Here is a 22,508-nt window from a genome sequence, read left to right on the forward strand (position 1 = left end):
TGTGTTCCAAAACCACATCTTCCTTTTCCAACTTCCACTTCTTTGTGCCAGAGTTGACATGGCATTGCCCAGTTTTAACAACCCCAGTGTTTATGAATTCCCAAGACCACCATGTTTCACCCAGGAGTCATATCACTATTTCAGTTGGATCATTAATGGGAGCTCCTCTGATATCTTCTCCAGGATCTAAGACAGGGGTGTTAAACTCGCAACGTCACGTGACGTGTCGCAATGTATCGTGGCTTTTTTTCCATTGCCGGCAATGGGGTAGGCGCGGTTTCAGCATGATGCATCCGGCCCGTGGGCTGGCAGTTTGACACCCCTGATCTAAGACCTTCTTGAACTTTGAGTTTCAGATTCTTCTTTCTGAAGGAACATTTGATGCTAATGTCAATGTCTAACTCCAGTGACTGGCAGCACGTTGACTCGGTCAAGGAGTAAGTAGGGTTAGGAGCTCCACAGTTTGCTCATGATAAGTCCATAATTTGCAGCCATTGTCTGCATGAGCATCCAAGATAATGTTCCTTAACCTTTTCAAAAAGAAGTGTCTCCAGCAACTTGAATCTCCTTGTGAGAGGACTCTTCTGTCTTTGGACTGATATTGGACAACTTAATGTCAAGTACTTCTCCAGTTTTGATGTCCTTCGTTATTTGATTGCTTTGCCTGCAATGTTTTATGATTAGAGTGCAAAGGATGATATAAAGAAAGAAGCTCCCAAATCTTAGTGCAGCAATGATCCCAAGGTAGACATGTCTAGGAGAAAAAACAGAGGGAGAACAAGCTGAGTTGGAACAAAGCAGGAATGTTTCCTAGAAGAAGAGGAGTAGCATTTTCACCTTTGGAGATCAATAATGTCCTTAGTTTTACAAAAGAAGCCGGAAGATTCAGAGCCTATGGTATTCCCATACCAGGCAGTCATGTTTTGTCCAATAATGGTTTATTTAATAAACCACAATTGAAGAGGTCCACATTAGAATGTTAACAGTGGCTAAGTTCCATAGTGCGGTCTGCTTAGTTTGGTTTTAGTGTGTGGTGTGAACCTAGGTCCTAGACTAAAATTATGGAGCTGCACTGCAGTCTCTCCTCCTCCATTACTGATTGTGCTCTCATATTCTTTTTTTTTTCCTGTCCATTTTTTCCTGCAATGTTCTTGCCCTTGACCCTGCCTTCCTGCCTTCCTGCCATCCATCCATCCATCCATCCATCCATCCATCCATCCATCCATCCATCCAATATTGGCTTCCTGTTTTCCTACTTTCCATCTATCCATCTATCCACACCCTCTTTGCTTTTCCTTCCTTCCTTCCTTCCTTCCTTCCTTCCTTCCTTCCTTCCTTCCTTCCTTCCTTCCTTCCTTCCTTCCTTCCTTCCTCCCTCCCTCCCTCCCTCCCTCCCTCCCTTCCTTCCTCCCTCCCTCCCTCCCTTCCTTCCTTCCTCCCTCCCTCCCTCCCTCCCTCTCTCCCTCCCTCCCTCCCTTCCTTCCTCCCTCCCTCCCTCCCTCCCTCCCTCCCTCCCTCCCTTCCTTCCTTCCTTCCTCTTCCTGAAAGCTATATTAATACAAATAAACATGTATCTATTCTGTGAAGGGTCTTCACCGTTCTTTAAGGTGTGAAAACAGTTTTATTCATCCAGACCCAACACAACCCGAGGAATACACAACAGAGCCCATTTAAGTCCATCGGTTCTTTTCTTCCTTTTGAGGCTTACCTGAATGCTTTGGTATCATATACTCTGCAAGCCCCAGATCCACCACAGGGTTTCACACCCCATTTCAAGCAGGTCTGGTCAATCAAAGCTCCAAAGTAAATTGGGGAAGGGAGCCCCCCTGAGATAGGGACAAGAGAGACAAGTAGGACAGACGTGACATACTCAGCAAGGCTTGAGGGGAACAAAAACTCAGCGGCAGAGTCTGCGCAGTGAGAACTTCATGGCTTGGGTTAAACTCCTAAAAAGAAACAAGGAGTAGGAAGTGCCAAGGATTTTAGTTGGAGCCATATTTCCAGACTGTGCAGAGACCTCCGGCCTGTATGCATAGCTTATGTGGAATAGGCATCCTGTTCTGACCCCTGACCCCCCCTGTCACTGCAAATCACATCCACAGGCACATTTTGACCCTCCACTTTCAATATGAGGTTCTCCTGTATTGTGATAAACGGTCTGGCTCAACTGTTTCACAATCCTCAACCTACAATCATAATGGAGTCTGACCATTATGGTTCTAAGTCAGGGGTAGGCAACCTTGGCTCTTTTGTAACTCGTGGACTTCAACTCCCAGAATTCCTGAGCCAGCATGGCTCAGCTTGGAAACCTCTCCATTTCCCCTCAGCATGGCTGGCTCAGGAATTCTGGGAGTTGAAGTCCATGAGTCATAAAAGAGCCAAGGTTGCCTACCCTGTTCTAAGTCATGACAGTCATAAAATGAGTCGCCACATGGCCAGACCTATTTTTATGACCTTTTTTGGGGATGGTTAAGTTGCCACCATGGTTGTAATGGAAACCCATTGTTCATTATGGACTATTTTTGCTGTAAAGCAGAAGTAAATGCCAACTTTCTACAAAACATCATAAAATGCAGTCATGAGACTGCAGGATGCTGCAAATGGAAGTAAATGCCGGGGGGCTGCTGAGTGTCTGGCATGCAGTCACTTGACTGTGGGGGCTGGGGGCGGGGGGAGGAGAGTCATCCGAACTTTGAAACCGGGTCATAAATACCTTTGGGAAGGTCTGTCATAACTCCGAATGTTAGCTAATGGATCGTAAATTGAGAACTACTTGTAGATGCTCATTTGGCGCCTTATGCATTTTCTTCTTTGTTAAAAACTTTACTGATGGAATGCTGAGATGCAAATGCTGGTCAGTTCGGGGATCAATCAGGACAGCCATCTTGTTTCTTTTGAAAATAACCAATTGGGTTGATTGCCAGTTTCAAGTTTATTTTCAAAGAACGCAAACAGGGGCTTCCCTCACAAAATGATGTCAAGTGATGTCAGCGCCAGTGACTATGGCTCACTGATAACATGGAGGACAATGGTTAAGTAATGAAATGGATAAATGGTTATGCGCTCCCCCTCTTTTTTATACTGTTTGTGTGGTGGAAAAAAAAGGAGCGGGGTTTTGACTGTGCAGGTGTGATTAATTTGGCCACCACTTCCGTATGAATTCTCTTGGGATTCTGTCAATCAAGAGAACTTGACAGGGGAAGTGACAGCAGCAAAGAAATTGTCCAATGGCAGTTTGCAGTCTCTAGACTAAACAATCCCAGCCATTTCAAGAATTTGCCAAACTGAGTGGGGTGGCTATGCTTTCATCACCAGAAGCTTTAGAACAGTTCTCCTGAAATTGACATTATCCAGATGGCCAGCTTCACTCAAAATGACAGAGAATTGAATCCAATACATTTAGAAGACAGAGGATACTCTTAGGATACCATGTTACTCAGTTTCTCTCCAAAATATTGAGCATCTCATGGCTAATAAATAAGGTTATCTGCTTAAAATCTAAAATGAAATCTGGAATCTATTTACCAAGGACTCTTCCACATAACGCTTCAATGCCCACAGCAAAAGATTTCAAATCTGGTGAAACTGATCTGAAAAAGATGAGGAGAAGTTCAAAAGTGAGTTTAGACGAGGAACATTGAAATAAATGAATTCTAGAGGGAAGACAAAAAAAAATAAGATTGTAAATGTTGGTTGGAAATCATATATTTTAAAATTTGTGTTTCTTTTTCTATCATTTTTTCCCTGTTTCTTTCTTTTTTTATTCTCTTTTATTTCTTTTTCTTTAGATTTGTCTTTTAGCAGGGGAAAATCTTAATAAAAATAACACTAAAGAAATAAATGAAATCTGAAAACAAGCTAGTCAGCACAATATCCTGGTATGGCTCAGAGCTGAACCCCAACTGGAATGATGTGTAATCAACATCAACTCAGTCCTGACTCAAATTAAGTACAGACTTAAAGTTCACCCATTGGGAAAAAAAATCCATCAGCATGAATTAAATATCCTTAAATGCTTGTACAAATAAATAAGTGTTTTATTCTTGTCCTATTTATTAACGTCATTTTAATCTTTGTAGCCTTTTATAGAATGATAAAAATTTATTTTAATTTTTAAACAGTGCTGTTACTCATCCTCAAGTCTTTGGATTAAAAATTAAATAAATACGTGTGGGCAAATCACAGTGAAGTGAAATTACAACTATTGATTTGGAAAAATTGACTTTTGTAACAACAGTATATTTCCACAAGTAAAAAATTTCACTAGGAACTGTAATAGCAGTTGTAAAATGTTTGCTCGTGCTCTATTTCTACAATGCATTATACTGTAGATAGTCCTTGGCTTATGACTATAAATGGAGCCTGGTCTCATAAGTCATGACCGCTGTAAATCAGGTTGGTCATGTGATCAACCCAATTTTAAGACCTTTCGTTGTGGCTGTTGTTAAGACCATGGTGGTCTTAAAGCAAATGTTGGATCCTGCAACATCATCCGGGGATACCTGCCATTTACCTTCATTCGTTAAAGCAAACACCATGGTCGTAAAACGAATGCTGCAGTCATTAAACAAATACTGTAGTTGTTTGCTGTGGGTGCAGTTTTACTGAAAACCAGAGGTAAATGCCAGTTTTTGGCAAAACCATCATAAAATGGTGGTAAATGCAGCCTTATTGCTGAGTGCCCAGTTTAGTCACATGACCATGGGGGGGAAAATTGTTGGAAATTTTAATCCAGGTTGTAAGTAGCCCCAAGATGGATCTGTCATAACCTAGAACAGGGCTTTTCAACCTTTTCACCCATTGTACCACTTTTAGGATATGGCAACATCCGAGTACCACCAGTTGCCTAGCAAGGTGTCAAAAACTTGATGATAAAAAAAAAAAGGAAAAAAGTGATGAAGTACAGAGTCCTTGACTTACAACAGTTCACTTAATGACTGTTCGAAGTTACAATGGTACTAAAAAAAGTGCTCCCCCAAGCCACAGCCAAGCAAGACACCTGCCTGCCCGCCCGGCGGCGCTCTTCCTCCTGTCCGAGGTTTTCATTGATGTGAGCATTTCTGTTGAGGATTGGCAGCGGGGGTGGGGGGGTGCTTGGTTTTTATTTCCCCCCATCTGCTGGGTGGTTGCAGCAGGTTTTGGTCACTTCACATGACCCTGGGACACTGTGACCGTCATAAATATGAATCAGTTGCCAAGCATCTGAATGCAAATCACAAGACCCTGGAGATGCTGCAAGATTCCAGCTGATCGGCGCTTCTTCTGGGCTCAGCGGAAGCGCCGGGATCAGCACCGAGCTCCAGCTGGAGCCTGGCGCTGATCCTGGCGCTTCCGCTGAGCCCTGACAGCCCTGCAGCTCCAGCCGTCTCTCGCTCAGGCTTGTGCGGTGCTGCCACCGGTTCAGCTCCTTCCCCTCCCCCGCTACCACTTTTCTAGGATGGTCGCGTACCACCTGCCAGGTGTCAATGTACCACAGGTGGTACCCGTACCACTGGTTGAAAAGCCCTGACTTAGAATGATTGCTAGGCAACTGGCCATATGTTGAGGACTCCCTGTGCTATCAATAAAAGGAAATAAAATTCGGTGCAATGTTTGAAATCTTAAAACTGTTTTTGCCGCTTAGAAGGAATCTGCAGAAGAAGCAATGAATGGAAGGGTATGATTTTTACAATATTTTTTTCAGCGTTCATTTTTAGGGTAAATTCTACCATTTTACACCCAGTTTGCCCCCCCAGCTTTAAAAAAGAATGAAAATGTCTTCACCTAAACATAAGCATATATGTAGGCGTTCCTCCCAAAGTGAAGATAAAAGCAACCATGGACAACAAGACTAAAAAGTAAGGGAATTCTTTTGCACAATGATCCCTTGGACATTGACCCAGAACTGCAGAAAAATTACCAGCTCCTGAAACTCCCACACAACTGCAGTTTTGAAATACCTGCAAGATAGAAGAACAATGAAGTAAATGCTCAGAATGGCCTACATTTCCAAATCTCTATTTGTGTGGTTGTAGGCAAGCGATGTAATTAATGGTTTCTAGGAATGCTAATCATTTCCAAACTAACGGAATAACTGAGTTGGGAGGGACCTTGGAGATCTTCTAGTCCAACCCCTGCTCAAACAGGAAACCCTATACCATTTCAGACAAAAGGTTGTTCAATCTCTCTGAGCTTAATTATTTTCTGGCGGATGTTTCATTACCCAGCTAGGTAATATAATCAGGGCTAAAAGGGTGTGGCCTATTCTATTCTATTCTATTCTATTCTATTCTATTCTGTTCTGTTCTGTTCTGTTCTGTTCTATTCTATTCTATTCTATTCTATTCTATTCTATTCTATTCTATTCTATTCTATTCTATTCTATTCCGTAATTCTATTCTATTCTATTCTATTCTATTCTATTCTATTCTATTCTATTCTATTCTATTCTATTCTATTCTATTCTATTCTATTCTATTCTATTCTACTCCGTTATTCTATTCTATTCTATTCTATTCTACTCCGTTATTCTATTCTATTCTATTCTGTTCTGTTCTGTTCTGTTCTGTTCTGTTCTGTTCTGTTCTGTTCTATTCTATTCTATTCTAGTCCAGTCCAGTCCAGTCCAGTCTAATCTAGTCTATAGTCTAATCTAGTCTAATCTAGTCTAGTCTAGTCTTTTGAAGCTCAGGATTGAACCATGGAGTCCTTGATGCTTGGTGGTTTCCCTGCACACATTTCATTACCCAACTAAGTAACATCATCAGTGTGAATGAGTGTGGGGTTTGCTATCTTGTCAACCATCTTGACTTGTTTTACCCTTTACTGCCCATATGGAATCTTCTTCTGGATTTTCCAAGAAGTTGCTGGAAAAGTCAGAAGAGGCTATTGTGCCATTAGCTCCAACAACATGAGATTCAACATGCAATGAGGTGAGCAGCACATAAATTTAATAAATAAATAAAATAAACGTTCAAGGACAGCAGCACCAGTGGGAACTTTGAAAATCTTGCATAGAAGTAAAGCGCCCCTCTGAAAATTTGCCCAGATCTAATATTCTGTGATTTGCCACTTCTCAGGAAATTAACTCATTTATTTTCAATGAATACTTTTTCATTTATCGTACGTTTACTTATGACACTTTTGTGCTACCCATCTCCCCAAAAAGGTAACTCAATCAATCAATCAATCAATCAATCAATGAGAACTTATTTCCTTTCCACTGAAGGGATAGGTTTTATAACATGGCTGCATTTACCAAATCTTTTCCACTTCCCACCGACGTTTTGCAGCCAGCTAAACATGGGCTCATGTAGGTGATACCGTTGTCTCCACAAACTGGATCCCAGTGGCTCTCTTCACAGCCGCAGTCAGAGTTGCAGAGAGATAATGGCTTCTCTTTGAAGGACACTTCTTTGATGCTAAAGGAATAATGATGGAGCCATCAGCAATCCAAAGGGGGAAAGATCCAGATAAATAGATCTATATTGTCAGCCAACAGAATGCCATCCATGCATAAGAGGGAAGAACTACGGGTTGCAGAAGGATAACAACCTTGGAAAACAACCTAATGTGAGAAGGAGGGATCCCAAAACAGAACAATAAGACTGAATTCTTCCAGAAAGAGCACTCTTGAATGTGTTGGATTGATGATGTTATTTTTTCTCTCCTAATGCTGTGCTTTAATTTACTTTGTACTTTTTTATGCGAAAATCATCCCAGGGAAATCCAAGGAAATCCCAGTGTGTAGTGGGGTGCCCCAGGGCTCTGTTCTGGGCCCAGTGCTCTTCAACATCTTCAGCGATGATTTGGATGAGGGGATAGATGGGGAACTCATCAAATTTGCAGACGACACCAAGCTGGCAGGAATAGCCAACACTCCAGAAGACAGGCTTAAGATACAGGAGGATCTGGATAGACTTGAACACTGGGCGCTATCTAACAAAAATGAAATTCAATGGTGAAAAATGTAAGGTTCTACATTTAGGCAAGGAAAAACAAATGCACTAGTATAGTATAGGAGGTACCTTGCTCAACAGTAGCAACTGTGAGAGGGATCTCGGAGTCCTACTGGACAATCACTTAGATATGAGCCAGCCGTGTGCTGCAGCTGCCAAAACAGCCAACACAGTGCTAGTCTGCATTAACAGAGGGATAGAATCAAGATCACGTGAAGTGTTAATACCACTTTACTATGCCTTGGTAAGGCCACCCTTGGAATATTGCATCCAGTTTTGGTCATCACAATGTAAAAATATCTTGAGACTCTAGAAAGAGTACAGAGAAGAGCAACAAAGATTATCAGGGGACTGGAGGCTAAAACATATAAGGAACGGTTGCTAGAATTGGGTATGTCTAGTTTAATGAAGAGAAGGACAAGGGGTGACATGATAGCAGTCTTCCAATATCTCAGAGGCTGCCACAAAGAAGAGGGAGTCAAGCTATTCTCCAAAGCCCCTGAAGGCAGGACAAGAAGCAATGGATGGAAACTAATCAAGGAGAGAAGCAACCTGGAACTAAGGAGAAACTTCCTGACAGTTAGAACAATTAACCAGTGGAACAACCTGCCTCTAGAAGCTGTGAATGCTCCAACACTGGAAGTTTTTAAGAAGAGACTGGACAGCCATTTGTCTGAAACGGTATAGGGTTTCCTGCCTGAGCAGGGGGGTGGGCTAGATGACCTCCAAGGTCCCTTCCAACATTATTATTATTATTATTAGTATTGTTGTTGTTGTTGTTAAGAGGTTTATAATTTCTACCTTATTCTCAGGGTGATTGAGGGTTTCTTTCCAATTTCTCTGTGGTTCCCACCCCTCTTCCCTCAGCTTACAGATAATCCTCGAGTTATCACCGTGCAGCCAAAGCTGCCCATTATAATCATAAGTGATAAGAGTTGTAAGATGGGTAAGTCGCATGACCAATCAGATTTTAGCATCTTTTTCTGTGGTGGTAGTTAAGTGACCACTTCAGTCATTAAGCGAACCCGTAGTTTGTTATGGACTCTGCTTTTCCCCCAAACTAGAAATGCTGAAGTACAGTCACATGACCACAGGGGACAACTGGTTTTAAGGCCCCTTTCTGATTTGGTCGTAACTTTGAATCATTGCTAAATGGCCGGTTATAAGTCAAGGACTGCATGCAGTTTATTGTTAGAGATGTGGGCGAGCATTTGCTCAAAAGGTTGCTGTTTTCTGATTCTCATCTGGTTGTCACTCTGAAGCTCGTGGATAGGAGTGGGGGTGGGGAAATCCTAATTGGAAGAATTTCCACTGGGTCTTTTCCAAAGTGGAAAGTGTGGGCAACTAGAGAGATTTCAGAAGGATGGATGTCTGGGAAGGCACTCTAGCAGAGGTCTTCAAAGGTAAAAAAAGGTAAAGGTTCCCCCGCACATGCGTGCTAGTCGTTTCCGACTCTAGGGGCCGGTGCTCATCTCCGTTTCAAAGCCGAAGAGCCAGCGCTTGTCCGAGGACATCTCCGTGGTCATGTGGCCAGCATGACTAGACGCCAAAGGTGCACGGAACGCTGTTACCTTTCTACCGGAGCGGTCCCTATTTTTCGACTTTCATTTTTACGTGCTTTCGAACTGCTAGGTTGGCAGAAGCTGGGACGAGTAACAGGCGCTCACTCTTACGTGGCACTCGGGATTTGACCCGCCAAACTGCCGACCTTCTGATCGACAAGCTCAGCGTCCTAACCCACTGAGACACCGCGTCCCTAAGGGGTCTTCAAACTTGGCCCTTTTATGACTTGTGGACTTCAAGTCCCAGAATTCCTCAGAATTCAACTCCCAGAATTCCTCCCAGAATTCCTCAGACCCCCGCACTATACAAAGGTGTAGCTGTAGTGGTACTGATTCCTCAGTACCTTGTGACTGCTGGCCACAATGGGCAGTAAGGCAGTAAGGTCTAGACCAGGGGTAGGCAACCTTGGCTCTGAGGAATTCTGGGAGTTGAAGTCCATGAGTCATAAAAGAGCCAAGGTTGCCTACCGCTGGTCTAGATAGAGATCTAAGATCTATTCCGTGTGTTTCCTTCATCTAATCCTCTGCATGCCTTTTTCCTAATTCCAGCTCTTTTTCTTCCCACGTGTAGATCATGCCCTTTGGGGCTGTCTTCCCCATAGGCCTTTGGGCACTGGGGAGAAGAAAGCACAATGAAAGACAGGCCATTCACACACAACACAATACTACAAAAAAGATGTGGAGACTTTGGGGAAAAAAATCAGAGAAGAGGAGCTAAGGTGATCAAAGGCCTGAAGACTAAAAACATATGAAGAACGGCTGCAGGACTTGGGTTTGACTGGTCTAAAGAAAAGAAGAAATAGGGATGACATGATAGCAGTATTCCAGTATTGGAGGGCCTGCCACAAAGAAGAGGGGGTCAACACTGGAAGTTTTTAAGAAGAGACTGGACAGCCATTTGTCTGAAATGGTATAGGGTTTCCTGCCTTAGCAGGGGGTTGGACTAGATGACCACCAAGGTCCCTTCCAACTTATTATTATTATTATTATTATTATTATTATTATTATTATTATTATTATTATTATTATTATTATTATTATTATCTTATTTTCCAAAGTGTCAGAGGGCAGGAGAAGAAACAATGGTTGGAAACTGAACAAAGACAGAAGCAACCTGGAATTAAGAAGAAACTTCGTGACAGTGAGGACAATTAAGCAGTGGAACAGCTTGCCTCCAGAAATCATGGGCGCTCCATCACTGGAGGTTTTTAAGAAGATACTGTAACTAGACCGTCACTTGTCTGAAATGGTATAGCTTTTCCTGCTTGAGCAGGGGGCTGGACTAGAAGATCTCCATGGTCCCTTCCAGCTCTATTCTGTTTTATTCAGAAACTCTTGATCTTTTTGTAAAGAAATCATTACAAGAACTTTCCATTCCCGCAAGGAGAATTACAAGGATCTTCTCATTCCCTTTGAAAGAAATGCCCCAAGGCTACTTTGGATGGAAATCAAAGTAAGTGAGAAGTGGGGTGGGGGGAATGTAGAACTTTTCTGCCTGGTTCCCTTCTGAGAGAGAGCAATGTATTCGGAATACACTGCATCCATTATAAAATATGCATTATAAAACATGCGTTGGCTGCAACCTCCTCCTATCACCCCCAAAGATGAACAAGACGACAAACCCAGAGTAGTTGACGGTCAAACCAGCCACTTCAGGCACTTGGCAACTGGCGCCAAAGTAAAACAGGCTTAACAGGAAGGCCGTCACAAAGGTGATGCAGGCAAACTTCGCCATGGCTCCAATGGGCAGTTTGAACTTCTTGATGATGAAACCTCCCAGGAACATCCCCACAATGGTAATAGGTAAAAGAATCACACCTACAAAGGAAAGGGAGCTGTGACCTCACTTCATCCATCACTGAACACAACACACATTTCCTTCTTCAGAATAACAGTTACCATAACCCAGGGTTTTTCAACCAGTGGTACGGGTACCACCTGTGGTAGTTTGACACCTGGCAGGTGGTACACGACCATCCTAGAAAAGTGGTAGCGGGGGAGGGGCAGGAGCTGAACTGGTGGCAGCACCGCACAAGCCTGAGCGAGAGACAGCTAGAGCTGCAGGGCTGTCGGGGCTCAGCGGAAGCGCCAGGATCAGTGCCAGGCTTCAGCTGGAGCTCGGCGCTGATCCTGGTGCTTCTGCTGAGCCCAGAAGAAGTGCCGATCAGCTGGAATGTCCCAGCATCTCCAGGGTCTTGTGATTTACAGATGCTTGGCAATTGATGCATATTTATGACGGTCATAGTGTCCCAGGGTAATGTGAAGTGACCAAAACCTGCTGCAACCACCCAGCAAAGGGGGGGGAATAAAAACCAAACACTCCCCACCCCACCTCCGCTGCCAATCCTCAACAGAAATGCTCACAACAATGAAAACCTCGGACAGGAGGAAGAGCGCCACTGGGCATGCAGGCAGGTGTCTTGCTCGGCTGTGGCTTGGGGGGCACTTTTTTCAGTGCCATTGTAACTTCAAACAGTCACTAAGCGAATTGTTGCAAGTCGAGGACTACCTGTACTTCATCACTTTTTTCCCTTTTTTTTGGTCATCAAGTTTTGGACACCTTGCTAGGTGACTGGTGGTACTCGGATGTTGCCATATCCTAAAAGTGGTACAATGGGTGAAAAGGTTGAAAATCCCTGCCATAGCCCACTGCCAGGAGTACCGGTAGTCCTGAACTTACAGCCATTTCTTTACTGAGTGTTCAAAGTTACTACAGCACGGAAAGAGTTAACGTATGAACATTTTTCACACCTCCGACCACTGCAGAATCCCCAGAGTAGCAGGATCAAAATTGGCTGTGCAACGGGCAGGCATTTATGACGGTTGTCGTGTCCTGGGGTCACATGATCCCTTTTACGACCTTCTGACAAGCCATGTCCATGGGGAAGCCAGAGTCACTTAACAACCGTGTCGCTAACTTAACAACTGCAGTGATTCACTTAACAACTGTAGCAGGAAAGGTCGTAAAATGGGTCAAAACTCACTTGGCAACTGTCTTGCTTAGCAAGGGAAATTTGGGGCTCAGTTGGGGTTGTAAATCGAGAACTACCTTTAATGATAATATGCCTCATTTTCTCGTTACAAAGAAAAGGATGTCTATAGAAGCCATCCAACCCATACGCCAGTGGTGGCGAACCTATGGCACGCATCCCAGAGGTGGCACTCAGAGCCCTCTCTGTGGAAACGAGCACTGTTGCGCCAGCCCCACTTCCCCCTGCGGCCCCTTCCTCACCAGCAGCCCCCCCCCAGAGGAGAGTCATCCCCGGGCACGGCCCGTGCAGAGCAGAGCAGGCAAGCACATGGCAGCCAGGCAGCAGAGACAAGACTCCGCCCTCGCGCCCCGTCACATCCAGATGATGCTGGGGGGCATGGGAAGAGGGCATGGCCACCATGGCACTGCAGGGCCGCCTGGGTGATCTGCTGTGGCAGACTGTGGAGGCAGTGGGTGGCCCTGTGGGCGGGCAGGGTGTGGGTGGAGTGGGGCCACAGTGGGGGCAGGGCAGGGGGCAGGGTGGGCTTTGGGCACTTGGTCTCTAACATGTGTGCCTGCTTAATCTCATGGAATGTCTATTAGTTTGGTGTAATGGCTAAGGCACCAAATTAGAAACCAAGAGACTATGAGTTCTAGTCCCACCTTAGCCATGAAAACCAGCAGAGTGACTTTGGGCTAAACACCAGGAGACGGTGAGTTCTAGTTCCACCTTAGCCATGAAAGCCAGCAGGATGACTTTGGGCCGAACACCAGGAGATGGTGAGTTCTAGTTCCACCTTGGGCATGAAAACTGGCTGGGTGACTTTGGGCCAATTACCAGGAGACTGTGAATTCTAGTCCTGCCTTACCCATGAAAACCAGCTGGGATCTTTGGGTCCATCACTACCTCACAGCGTTGTTGTTGTTGTTGTGGAGAAAATAGGAGGAGGGAGGTGTATGGATAACAAACAGAAAAGCTTCACCTACCAATAAGAAAGATGGCTCTTGAAACGGCGATGTTGAACTGCTGCTCCATAAACTTGGATTCAAAGGTTATTATGCCAACCATAGAATTGTATTGAAAGATTGTAAGGAGCAAATAGACCAGGAAGATGGGGTTTCCAAACAGCTTTTTCAAAGTAGGAAAGAAATCTGGAAGAGCAAAAGGAAATAAAATAAAAGTCTAACCAAATTTACTGTCAGGTCAATTTCGTCCAGAGACTATTTTTTTTATTTTTGTTCAGAATTGTAATTAAATATATATATATGATTTTACAAGGAGGAAAAATCGTGGATTTTATAATCAAGTCATTTCACAAGTTGTTAATTAACATGACTGGAATAAAATCCTCACAAGGGTTAAGATTTATTGAGATGACCTGATCCAACAGGACTAATGGGATATTATAGCCCCAGCAAGAAAAAGCACACAGCCAAGGTGACCCTTTGAGATTTGTTCTCAAAATACTAATCAGAAAGAGATCCCTTCCAAAATATACAGCTTTAAAAATTTGAAACATATAAGTATGAGATCTACTTGTATGCTTCTTTTTCTAACCATCTATAGAAATCTCTTGTAAACCTCTTCAGCTACTAGGAATCTTTGGATCAACAAGTTTTACAGCACCAATTGAGTTTCCTTCAATCTTTAGAGAAAGGAGCTTTAATACAAGCTTAAGGACTTAAAAACTTCTTTTGCAGCAAAAATGTGATTGGGAACTTTGATTCTGGTGTTGTTTTGAATTCTCTTTAAAAAAAAAGAAGAAAAAAGATAGGATGAGACATTTTAGGCCAGACACTAGAAGGACCAGAAGAATGAAAACTTACAATTAAAGGAGAAGGACCATTAAATTTCACTTACTAATACAGAATGCAGCAAAGTGTTTTAATATTGGATATATTGAAGGTTATTTGTGTAGAGTGGAACATAAATTAATTTTAAGAAAACCTGTCAGTATAGATACTGTGTTTAAAAAATGCTACAGAAGAGGAACACGTTGTACAAGACAAGACAGACTAACAATAAAAAAGGATATACAAAAAACAAACCATAGGAATGACCTGGAAAACTTTTAGGTATTAGATTTAATTTGGAAATATTGCTTTTACAAAAAAACCCCACCTTGTTAAAGCTTTGAAGAATCTTGTGAGAAGGGACAAATATGTTTGTTTGTTTTTTAAAAAAAACATCTAGGACATTATTTGAAGGGGATTAAAGACAATACTGTTAAAAGTAAAAGGGAGGAATATAAAGTTGGTTTATCTGATCAAAGTTAAAATAGCTAAGCTGTTATTTCTGCTAATAAAAGGTAAAGGTTCCCCCGCACATGCATGCTAGTTGTTTCCAACTCTAGGGGCCGGTGCTCATCTCCATTTCAAACCCAAAGAGCCAGCGTTTGTCCAAGGACGTCTCCATGGTCATGTGGCCGGCATGACTGGACGCCAAAGGCGCACGGAACGCTGTTACCTTCCCACCTTAGTGGTCCCTATTTTTCTACTTGCATTTTTACGTGCTTTCGAACTGCTAGGTTGGCAGAAGCTGGGACGAGTAACAGGCACTCACTCTGTTACGCAGCACTCGGGATTTGACCCTCCAAACTGCCGATCTTCTGATCGACAAGCTCAGCGTCCTAACCCAATGAGCCACCACGTCCCTATATTTCTGCTAATACTTAATGGATTTTGCTGATTAGGACTGAATGACAGGAGTTTAAGGATTTGTTTATAGATAAGAGCTGGATATGGGAAGAAGATACCGTTTGTTGTATTTTAGAAGAAGGTGATGTTACTAAAATGGTTTATACTTGTGATGAAGGTCATTATATAAAGAAACATATAATTTCTTTTTTTTTTTTTTGATTACCATACGTTCTTTTTTTTCTACTTTTCTATTTTTTCTTTACTGGACTTTCTTTTTCCCCCTCTTTCCATTTGTTTCTATTAGTTTTTCTCTTTTAATTGTAATTTTTAATAAAACTATATTTAAAAACTGAACATGTTTCCGCTCTAAGGAGTGACTCTGGAAATTGAGTAGAATATTGCAGAACCCAGGTTTGGCTCAGGACTGGTTGCAAAGCTCAGAATTAGCTACTTGTGAAGAGGTCATTCAACCACCTTTCGCCACTTCTGAAACCTTCATCTTTGGGCGGCCGGGAGCTTCCATTTTGTTCTGGCTGACTTGAGTGATTACATAAACTTCGGTTGACTTATTAACAACTTGTTCTCCTTGTTGTGGCAAAGAGTAAGGCAGGAACCAGAAAGGGAGAGATGACATAAAACTGGTGGCACCACAGATCAATATCCCAAGCCACCAAGCACCGACCCAACGTGTGTCTTTGGAATTGATGGTCAGTGTATCTAAGAGAAAAAAGAAAAAAAAACATGCATATGAAAGTTCTTATTACATTTTCTATTAAGTATATCCCTTGCGTTCACCAGGACTTAACATTAGTGGTGGTCACATGGCATGTTTAATCTTAAACTTGGTTTAACAACAAACAATTCAGTTCCATTTGCACAGCACTCTGTCAGCTCCTCTAAATTTGAGGGCACTCCATTATCATAAGCAGAGATTATGTAGTTTTAATTTTGGCTTATTATTTTTTTTTTGCCCCTCAGCATGTGGATAACTTGGCCTCTTGCTTAGGTTAGCATTCAATTGATTAGGCAAGCCCAGAAAGTGGATTCTTCCAGTAACCAGGTTAAGTTGTGGATTGTTTTTTTTTCTTCCATTCAATCGTGTCTGATTCTTGCCGATGGCCTTGTGGTTTTCTTGGTAAGGTTTTTCAGAAGTGGTTTGCCATTACTTCCTTTTTAGGGCTGAGACAGAGTGACTGGCTCAGGGTCATCCAACTGGTTTTGTAGGTGAGACTAGAAGTCACCATCTCCCTATTTCTAGTCTGATGCCTTAACCACTACACCACACTTACTTTCTGTGGACTAGTCATTTGTAAAAGAAACAACTATGTGATGGCTTCATTCAATAGCCTCATTCACACTCACTGCTAAGGCAATAGCTGGCTTTCCACAACATATTAAATTGCAAGGAAGCAACAAGCTTATTTTAGCCTAGTCTAGCTTGTTGTAATCAAGTCATTAGGGAAGGATCTCAAAGATCTACAACAGGGGTCTCCAAATTTGGCAACTTGAAGACCTGTGGATTTTAACTCCCAGAATTCCTCAGCCAGCCATACTGGCTGAGGAATTCTGGGAGTTGAAGTCCACAAGACTTCAAGTTGTCAAGTTTGGAAACCCCTGCTCTACAATGTGGTCCAAATATTCATTAGTAGCTCTTTTCTTATATCATTCTCTCCTTCCTATACTTATTTAGTCACAAAATAGAAAACCTAAAAACTCAGTTTAATGGACTTGTGGGAAAATGGGGAGAGGATGTCAGCTATTCCCAAATGTCTGTTAAATCCCAAAGCATGCTGTTTGCATTAATTGACATCATTTGCGTAATGAAATAAAATTGGCACAAAAGGACTAATTGGCACCATCTCATAAAATTAATGTAAAGTCAATGCATACTTCATAGCCTTTTCCAGACTATGTCAGAAACAATGGCTCTGCGTTCCTTTGGAATAATGTCTGGACAATAATGTTGTCCAATACATCTGAAGTTTGCCAAATGGGACTTCATTAAATCAACGTTTTGAGGGCTGACTAGCAAAAGTCTACCAAACGAAAAGACAAATCTGGCTGAGAAGCAACATTGGCGATGATACTTGTTCCTTACCTGTGTTTACTGTTCCAATGTCAACCCACAAACTAGCACAAAAAGCTCCAAGCAGAAAGCCGAGAGATGGTCCAAACATCCCTGTAGACCGCACAGTTCCTATGAAAAATAAGTTAACCTAAATACAGGAATATCTGCAGAGCAGACTTCAAAACAGATGAGGAATGAGGTCTACAGCAGGTGGCAGCATCAAACCAACTTTGACTGCACACAAAGCTAAGGTGAGGTGAAATTTGGTTAGTACATGAAAAGTACCAGAAAATTCCAGAACTGCAGGCTAGACTGGGAAGATCTATCATATCTCCCTCCCTCCCTTCAGCCGGCCCCCATCCATCCATCCATCCATCCATCCATCCATCCATCCATTACTTCTATATTATTGCTAAAAAAATAGGCAGGTGATGTTCTGTACCAGCCTGCTACCGGCCCTGCAGCAAAAGCAGGGACAACCCCTTTACAAATGGCAAGAGGCTGGAGTAAAGCCTGCCAAATTTATTCACATAAAACAGAGCAAGACAAGACACCAACCATGAACCAGGAGCTAAGAAACAGGAACTATCCAAGCAGTTGCCTTCAGCAAACCAGCCCTCCCACACATTCCCCTTAAATACAGTTCAGGGCGTGGCCTCTCTCTGCCTCCTTCCGAGGTGCCCCATTGCCTTCCTCTGTTTACTCCTGACTGACTGCCTCCTGCGTCGGGCGTCCTTGAACAGGGCCAGCTGTGGGTCATCTTCATCCACGCTGTCAGGCTCACACAGCCGGGTCTGCGTCGTGACCAGATGAGAGGGGCCTGGCTGGGGGCTCTCATCAAGCTGTCCAACCCCCTCAGCAAGCTCTTCAACACCCCCCTCCTCCTCCTCTGAGTCGTCCGACCCAACTGCCGAACCCACAGGCTGACCCTGAATCACAACAGGTGATGGGGCTTTGCTTGTTTGTGTGGACTGGTTGCTAGCATGCCGTGGCCTGGTACCGGCCCATGGATCGGGGGTTGGGGACCTCTACTGTTGACCACCCCTGACCCTTATCTAGTTCTAACCAGATACTTAACATTAGTCTGAGAAAATTCCAATGCCTAGTCTTTAACAATAAATGGGTGATCTGGAAGATCTGTGTGTGTACCTGGTATTTCACGCCTGACATTATCTGCATTTTGAAAAATGTGGATGAGGGTAATTGTATGTGGGATGACCTTGGGATACAGGGAAAGAGACAAAGATTGGGGAGGGGGGGACCCACAGCTATATAAGGGGTAAAGAACTAACTCATCATGCTTTTAAAAGATATGGTGGGGGATATGTACTTTCAGACTTGCAAGATTTTGTTAATGTAAGCCTACAACAAAGCAGGAATATGTCACAACTAATCCACTACTCCTAGACTAATAATTGTTTCTCCCAAATTTCTTTCCAAAATATCCTCTGCTCCCACCCTCCAAAACATGGCAAAATGCCTTCTCTCATTTTCGGTACCAGCAAGAAAAATGGGGTTAAGTGTCTCAGAATTATTTCACTGACCCTCTGTTGAATTTCTATGGATGGTTTTTAATGCAGACTTGCTGAAGAATCCTTGTGATGAAATAGTTTGAACCTACTAAAGACAAGAATTGAGCTCCCCCACTTTCTCCCTTCCCCAGGTGCCTTCCAACTAGGCTGGCATTGTGTCTCCCAGAATTCCCAGTCAATGCAGTCAATGGACAGGGTTGAATTCTGGGACTTGAAGTCTGAGGGCTGTGATAGCTACAACCTTGGTCCCACCTCAGTTGTAATACTCCACTCAGGAGAGAAAGAGGGACCATATTTATCTTACCTATATAAAAGGCAGAGTTTTCTTCTGTGGCAAAATCATCAATGTAAGACATCCCCAAAGGCATGATAGGTGCTTCCCCAATTCCACGTAGAAGGTTCCCAGCAAACACAAAGACCCACAAATAGGAACTAGCCATTTTTTCACATCCTGAAAGCAAAATAAGCCCCAAGAAGTTGTGAGGTCCACAACTTGATCAGAATACTACCTGAGCATTACAATTTTCATTCCAAAGTAAATCCTTGACTTATGAAAACAATTGGCACCAGAATTTCCATGGCTAAGCAAGGCAGTTGTTAAGTGAGCGTCATCCGATTTTACAACCTTTTTTTTACCACAGTGGTTCAGTGAACCACTGCAGTTGCTAAGTGAATCACATGGTCGTTAAGTGAATCCAACCTCCCCCATGGATTTTGCATGTTGGAAACCAGCCTGGAAGGTTGCAAATGGTAATCCCATGATCCAGGGACATTGCAACCATTGTAAATACACACTGGTTGCCAAGCGCATGAACTTTGACCGTATGACCGTGAGGATGCCATGATGGTCATAAGTGTGAGAATCGGTGGTGAGCCACTTTTTTTCCAGTACTGTTGTAACTTTAAACGGCCATTAAATGAATGGTTGTAAGTCAAGGATTACCTGTAGCAAGCATTCAGCTTCACCGATTCCAAACCTTGCAAGTCAATGACATGATAGCAGTCTTCCAATTTCTAAGATGGCTGCCACAAAGAAGAGGGAGTCAGGCTATTCTCCAAACTGCCCGAAGTGGGACAAGAAGCAACAGATGGAAACTAGTCAAGGAGAGAAGCAACCTAGAACTAAGGAGAAACTTCCTGACAGTCAGAACAATTAATCAGTGGAACAACCTGCCTCCGGAGGTTGTGAGTGCTCCAACACTGGAAGTTTTTAAGAACAGACTGGGCAGCCATTTGTCTGAAATGGTATAGGGTTTCCTGCCTAAGCAGGGGGTTGGACTAGATGACCTCCACAGTCCCTTCCAACTATTCTATTCTATTCTATTCTATTCTATTCTATTCTATTCTATTCTATTCTATTCTATTCTATTCTATTCTAGTCTAGTCTAGTCTAGTCTAGTCTAGTCTAGTCTAGTCTAGTCTAGTCTAGTCTAGTCTAGTCTATTCTATTCTATTCTATTCTATTCTAGCAAATGTAATAACCATTGCAAAAGCAAGGTCTTAGACCTGAGATAAGTTTGATGGATGACAGGAGAGTTGCTTCCTTACATGTCCTCAGTAAGTGCCATCTCCTCTCCTCCCCCCCCCCTCCAATAACGGGCACAAGTAACTCTGGGGGAGAATAACAGAATGATAATATTGGAAGGGACCTTGGAGGTCTTCTAGTCCAACCCCCTTCCCAGGCAGGAAACCCTATACCATTTCAGACAAATGGTTGTCCAATCTCTTCTTTAAAACCTGCAGTGTTGGAGCACCCACAACTTCTGGAGGCAAGTGGTTCCACTGATTATTTGTTCTGACCGTCTGGAATTTTCTCCTTAGTTCTGGGTTGGTTTTCTCCTTGATTAGTTTCCGTCTGTTGCTTCTTGTTCTGCCCCCCAGGTGTTTTGGAGAACAGGTTGATCCCCTTTAGTTTGTGGCAGTCCTCAAATACTGGAACAGTGCTGTCATGTGGGATTAAAAGTGGGATTAAAAAAGTTCAACCAATCAATTCAAATATGCAGGGCAGGTGCATATCTCGCCTTGGCTCCACTCTTCAGTCAAACCCTGTTCTGCGCATGTGCGCATGTACGTGCATGCACACATATTTTTTGCGGCTCCCAGTTTTTCCTTTTGTGAGGGAACCGGTTCCGAGTGGCTCTTTCACTGTTTCAGGTTGCTGACCCCTGAACTAGACATACCCAATTCCTGCAACTGTTCTTCATATGTTTTAGCTTCATCTATTTTGGAAGAGTGGCACTAATTTCTCTCAAGAGACAAATAATTAACCTCACCTGCTTGCTTCATTTCAAGAAACCTATCAAGTCCAATATAGCTTCTGAGGCTTTTCCAGGTTATGTCCTTAAACCTAGCAGTGTTTGTTTCATATCTTGAGCATTTAATGAGCCCAGTCTAAACAAGGAAGTTTACTTAGATTGTAAAGGCAAAAAAAAAACACCAAAAACCAATCAAACTGGTAAATCGTGGTATGGATTGCTAGAGTAGATTTATGGTATAACAAATCTAAAGAATGATATAATTTTTCCAGGCTTGACTGTGGATGCTTAACGAGTGTTCATCCCTTTCAGAGGTGGGGAACTATCATCCTTTTATGACTTGTGGACTTCAACTCCCAGAATTCCTGAGCCAGCCATGCTGGTTCAGGAATTCTGGGAGTTGAAGTCCACAGGTCATAAAAGGCCTATAGTTCCCCAGCCATAAAAGGCCTATAGTTCCCCCCCACACACACACACACAGGCCCAAGGTCACTGGAAACTTTTTACTTACCAACTGCAGTTGTGTTATGGGAACTTTCGGCAACAGTGTAGTGATGGGGAGATGCTGAGGCACAGGCTGAAACACTTGTAGAGGAATTAGCCAAGGAAACAGCGATACTTTTGTAATTGTAACTGCAGAACAAAAGCCAGGGTTATGGGACTGGAAAATTATGCTTTTCCTTGTGTCATTATTTTAGAAAGATGATCTCTCCATGGGTCTGATTGATGACTGTGTGGATACGTGGTTTGGGTCGAGTGCGCATGCGAAACCCAGGAAAATCAAACATGATTATTGTGCTCATGTAACATGTCCAAACAGATTTCTAATATATTGTTTTGAGGTTCCCCTAGGTCCTACTCTACATACTATGTGGAGCTTCCACCTACGTTATTTTCTCAGGATCCTTGTAAGGAGCAACAATAACGAATGAATTAAATTCTGTGGTTTGGGTGTGTATGTGAATGAAGGTTTAACACAGAGACTGCTCCTGATCCAAGATTCTAGCCACTCAACACACTGTCTACAAACTTGTTACATATATAGGTAGTCCTTGACTTACAACAGTTCATTTAATGAGCCTTGGTGGAGCAGTGGGCTAATGCCTCCTTAAGTAACACCAGCTGCCTGCAATTAGTGCAGGTTCGCATCCCACCAGGCTCAAGGTTGACTCAGCCTTCCATCCTTCCGAGGTAGGTAAAATGAGGACCCAGATTGTTGGGGGCAATTAAGCTGACTTTGTAATAATGCCGCTTGGGGTGTGTGTGAAAGCCCTAATAAGCAGGCATATACATAGAATGAAGGCTACTTGTAAGCTTGTAAGCCGCCCTGAGTCTTCGGAGAAGGGTGGGATATAAATGGAATTAAAATAATAAAAAATAATAATAAAATAAAATAATTTAGTGACCATTCAAAGTTACAACAGCACTGAAAAATGTGACTTATGGCCATTTTGCATAGTTACGCCCTTTGCAGCATCCCCGTGGTCATGTGATCAGAATTCAGATGCTTGGCAACTGGTTTACACTTGTGACCTTTGGTGTG

General features: G+C 43.0%; 1 protein-coding gene across 1 annotated transcript in view; it reads right to left on the reverse strand.

Moving 5' to 3' along the window:
• Positions 1-419: 419 nt before the first annotated feature.
• The window catches only part of LOC310642678 (solute carrier organic anion transporter family member 1C1-like), a gene marked incomplete at its 5' end in the record, with an annotated part of 38,094 nt that continues 16,005 nt past the window's right edge, over positions 420-22,508 (reverse strand). Inside the window, 11 exons of the mRNA XM_083366564.1 lie at positions 420-754; positions 1,709-1,826; positions 3,526-3,590; positions 5,764-5,939; positions 7,238-7,400; positions 11,122-11,317; positions 13,458-13,622; positions 15,585-15,827; positions 17,209-17,307; positions 19,015-19,161; positions 21,477-21,598. Of these exons, the coding sequence (XP_083222690.1) occupies positions 535-754; positions 1,709-1,826; positions 3,526-3,590; positions 5,764-5,939; positions 7,238-7,400; positions 11,122-11,317; positions 13,458-13,622; positions 15,585-15,827; positions 17,209-17,307; positions 19,015-19,161; positions 21,477-21,598 (1,714 nt within the window). The 3' untranslated portion in view covers positions 420-534. The remainder of the gene's footprint in view (positions 755-1,708; positions 1,827-3,525; positions 3,591-5,763; positions 5,940-7,237; positions 7,401-11,121; positions 11,318-13,457; positions 13,623-15,584; positions 15,828-17,208; positions 17,308-19,014; positions 19,162-21,476; positions 21,599-22,508) is intronic.

Source organism: Vipera ursinii (genome assembly GCF_947247035.1).
Source record: "Vipera ursinii genome assembly, chromosome: 6".
In the NCBI taxonomy this organism is placed as follows: Eukaryota; Metazoa; Chordata; class Lepidosauria; order Squamata; family Viperidae; genus Vipera; species Vipera ursinii.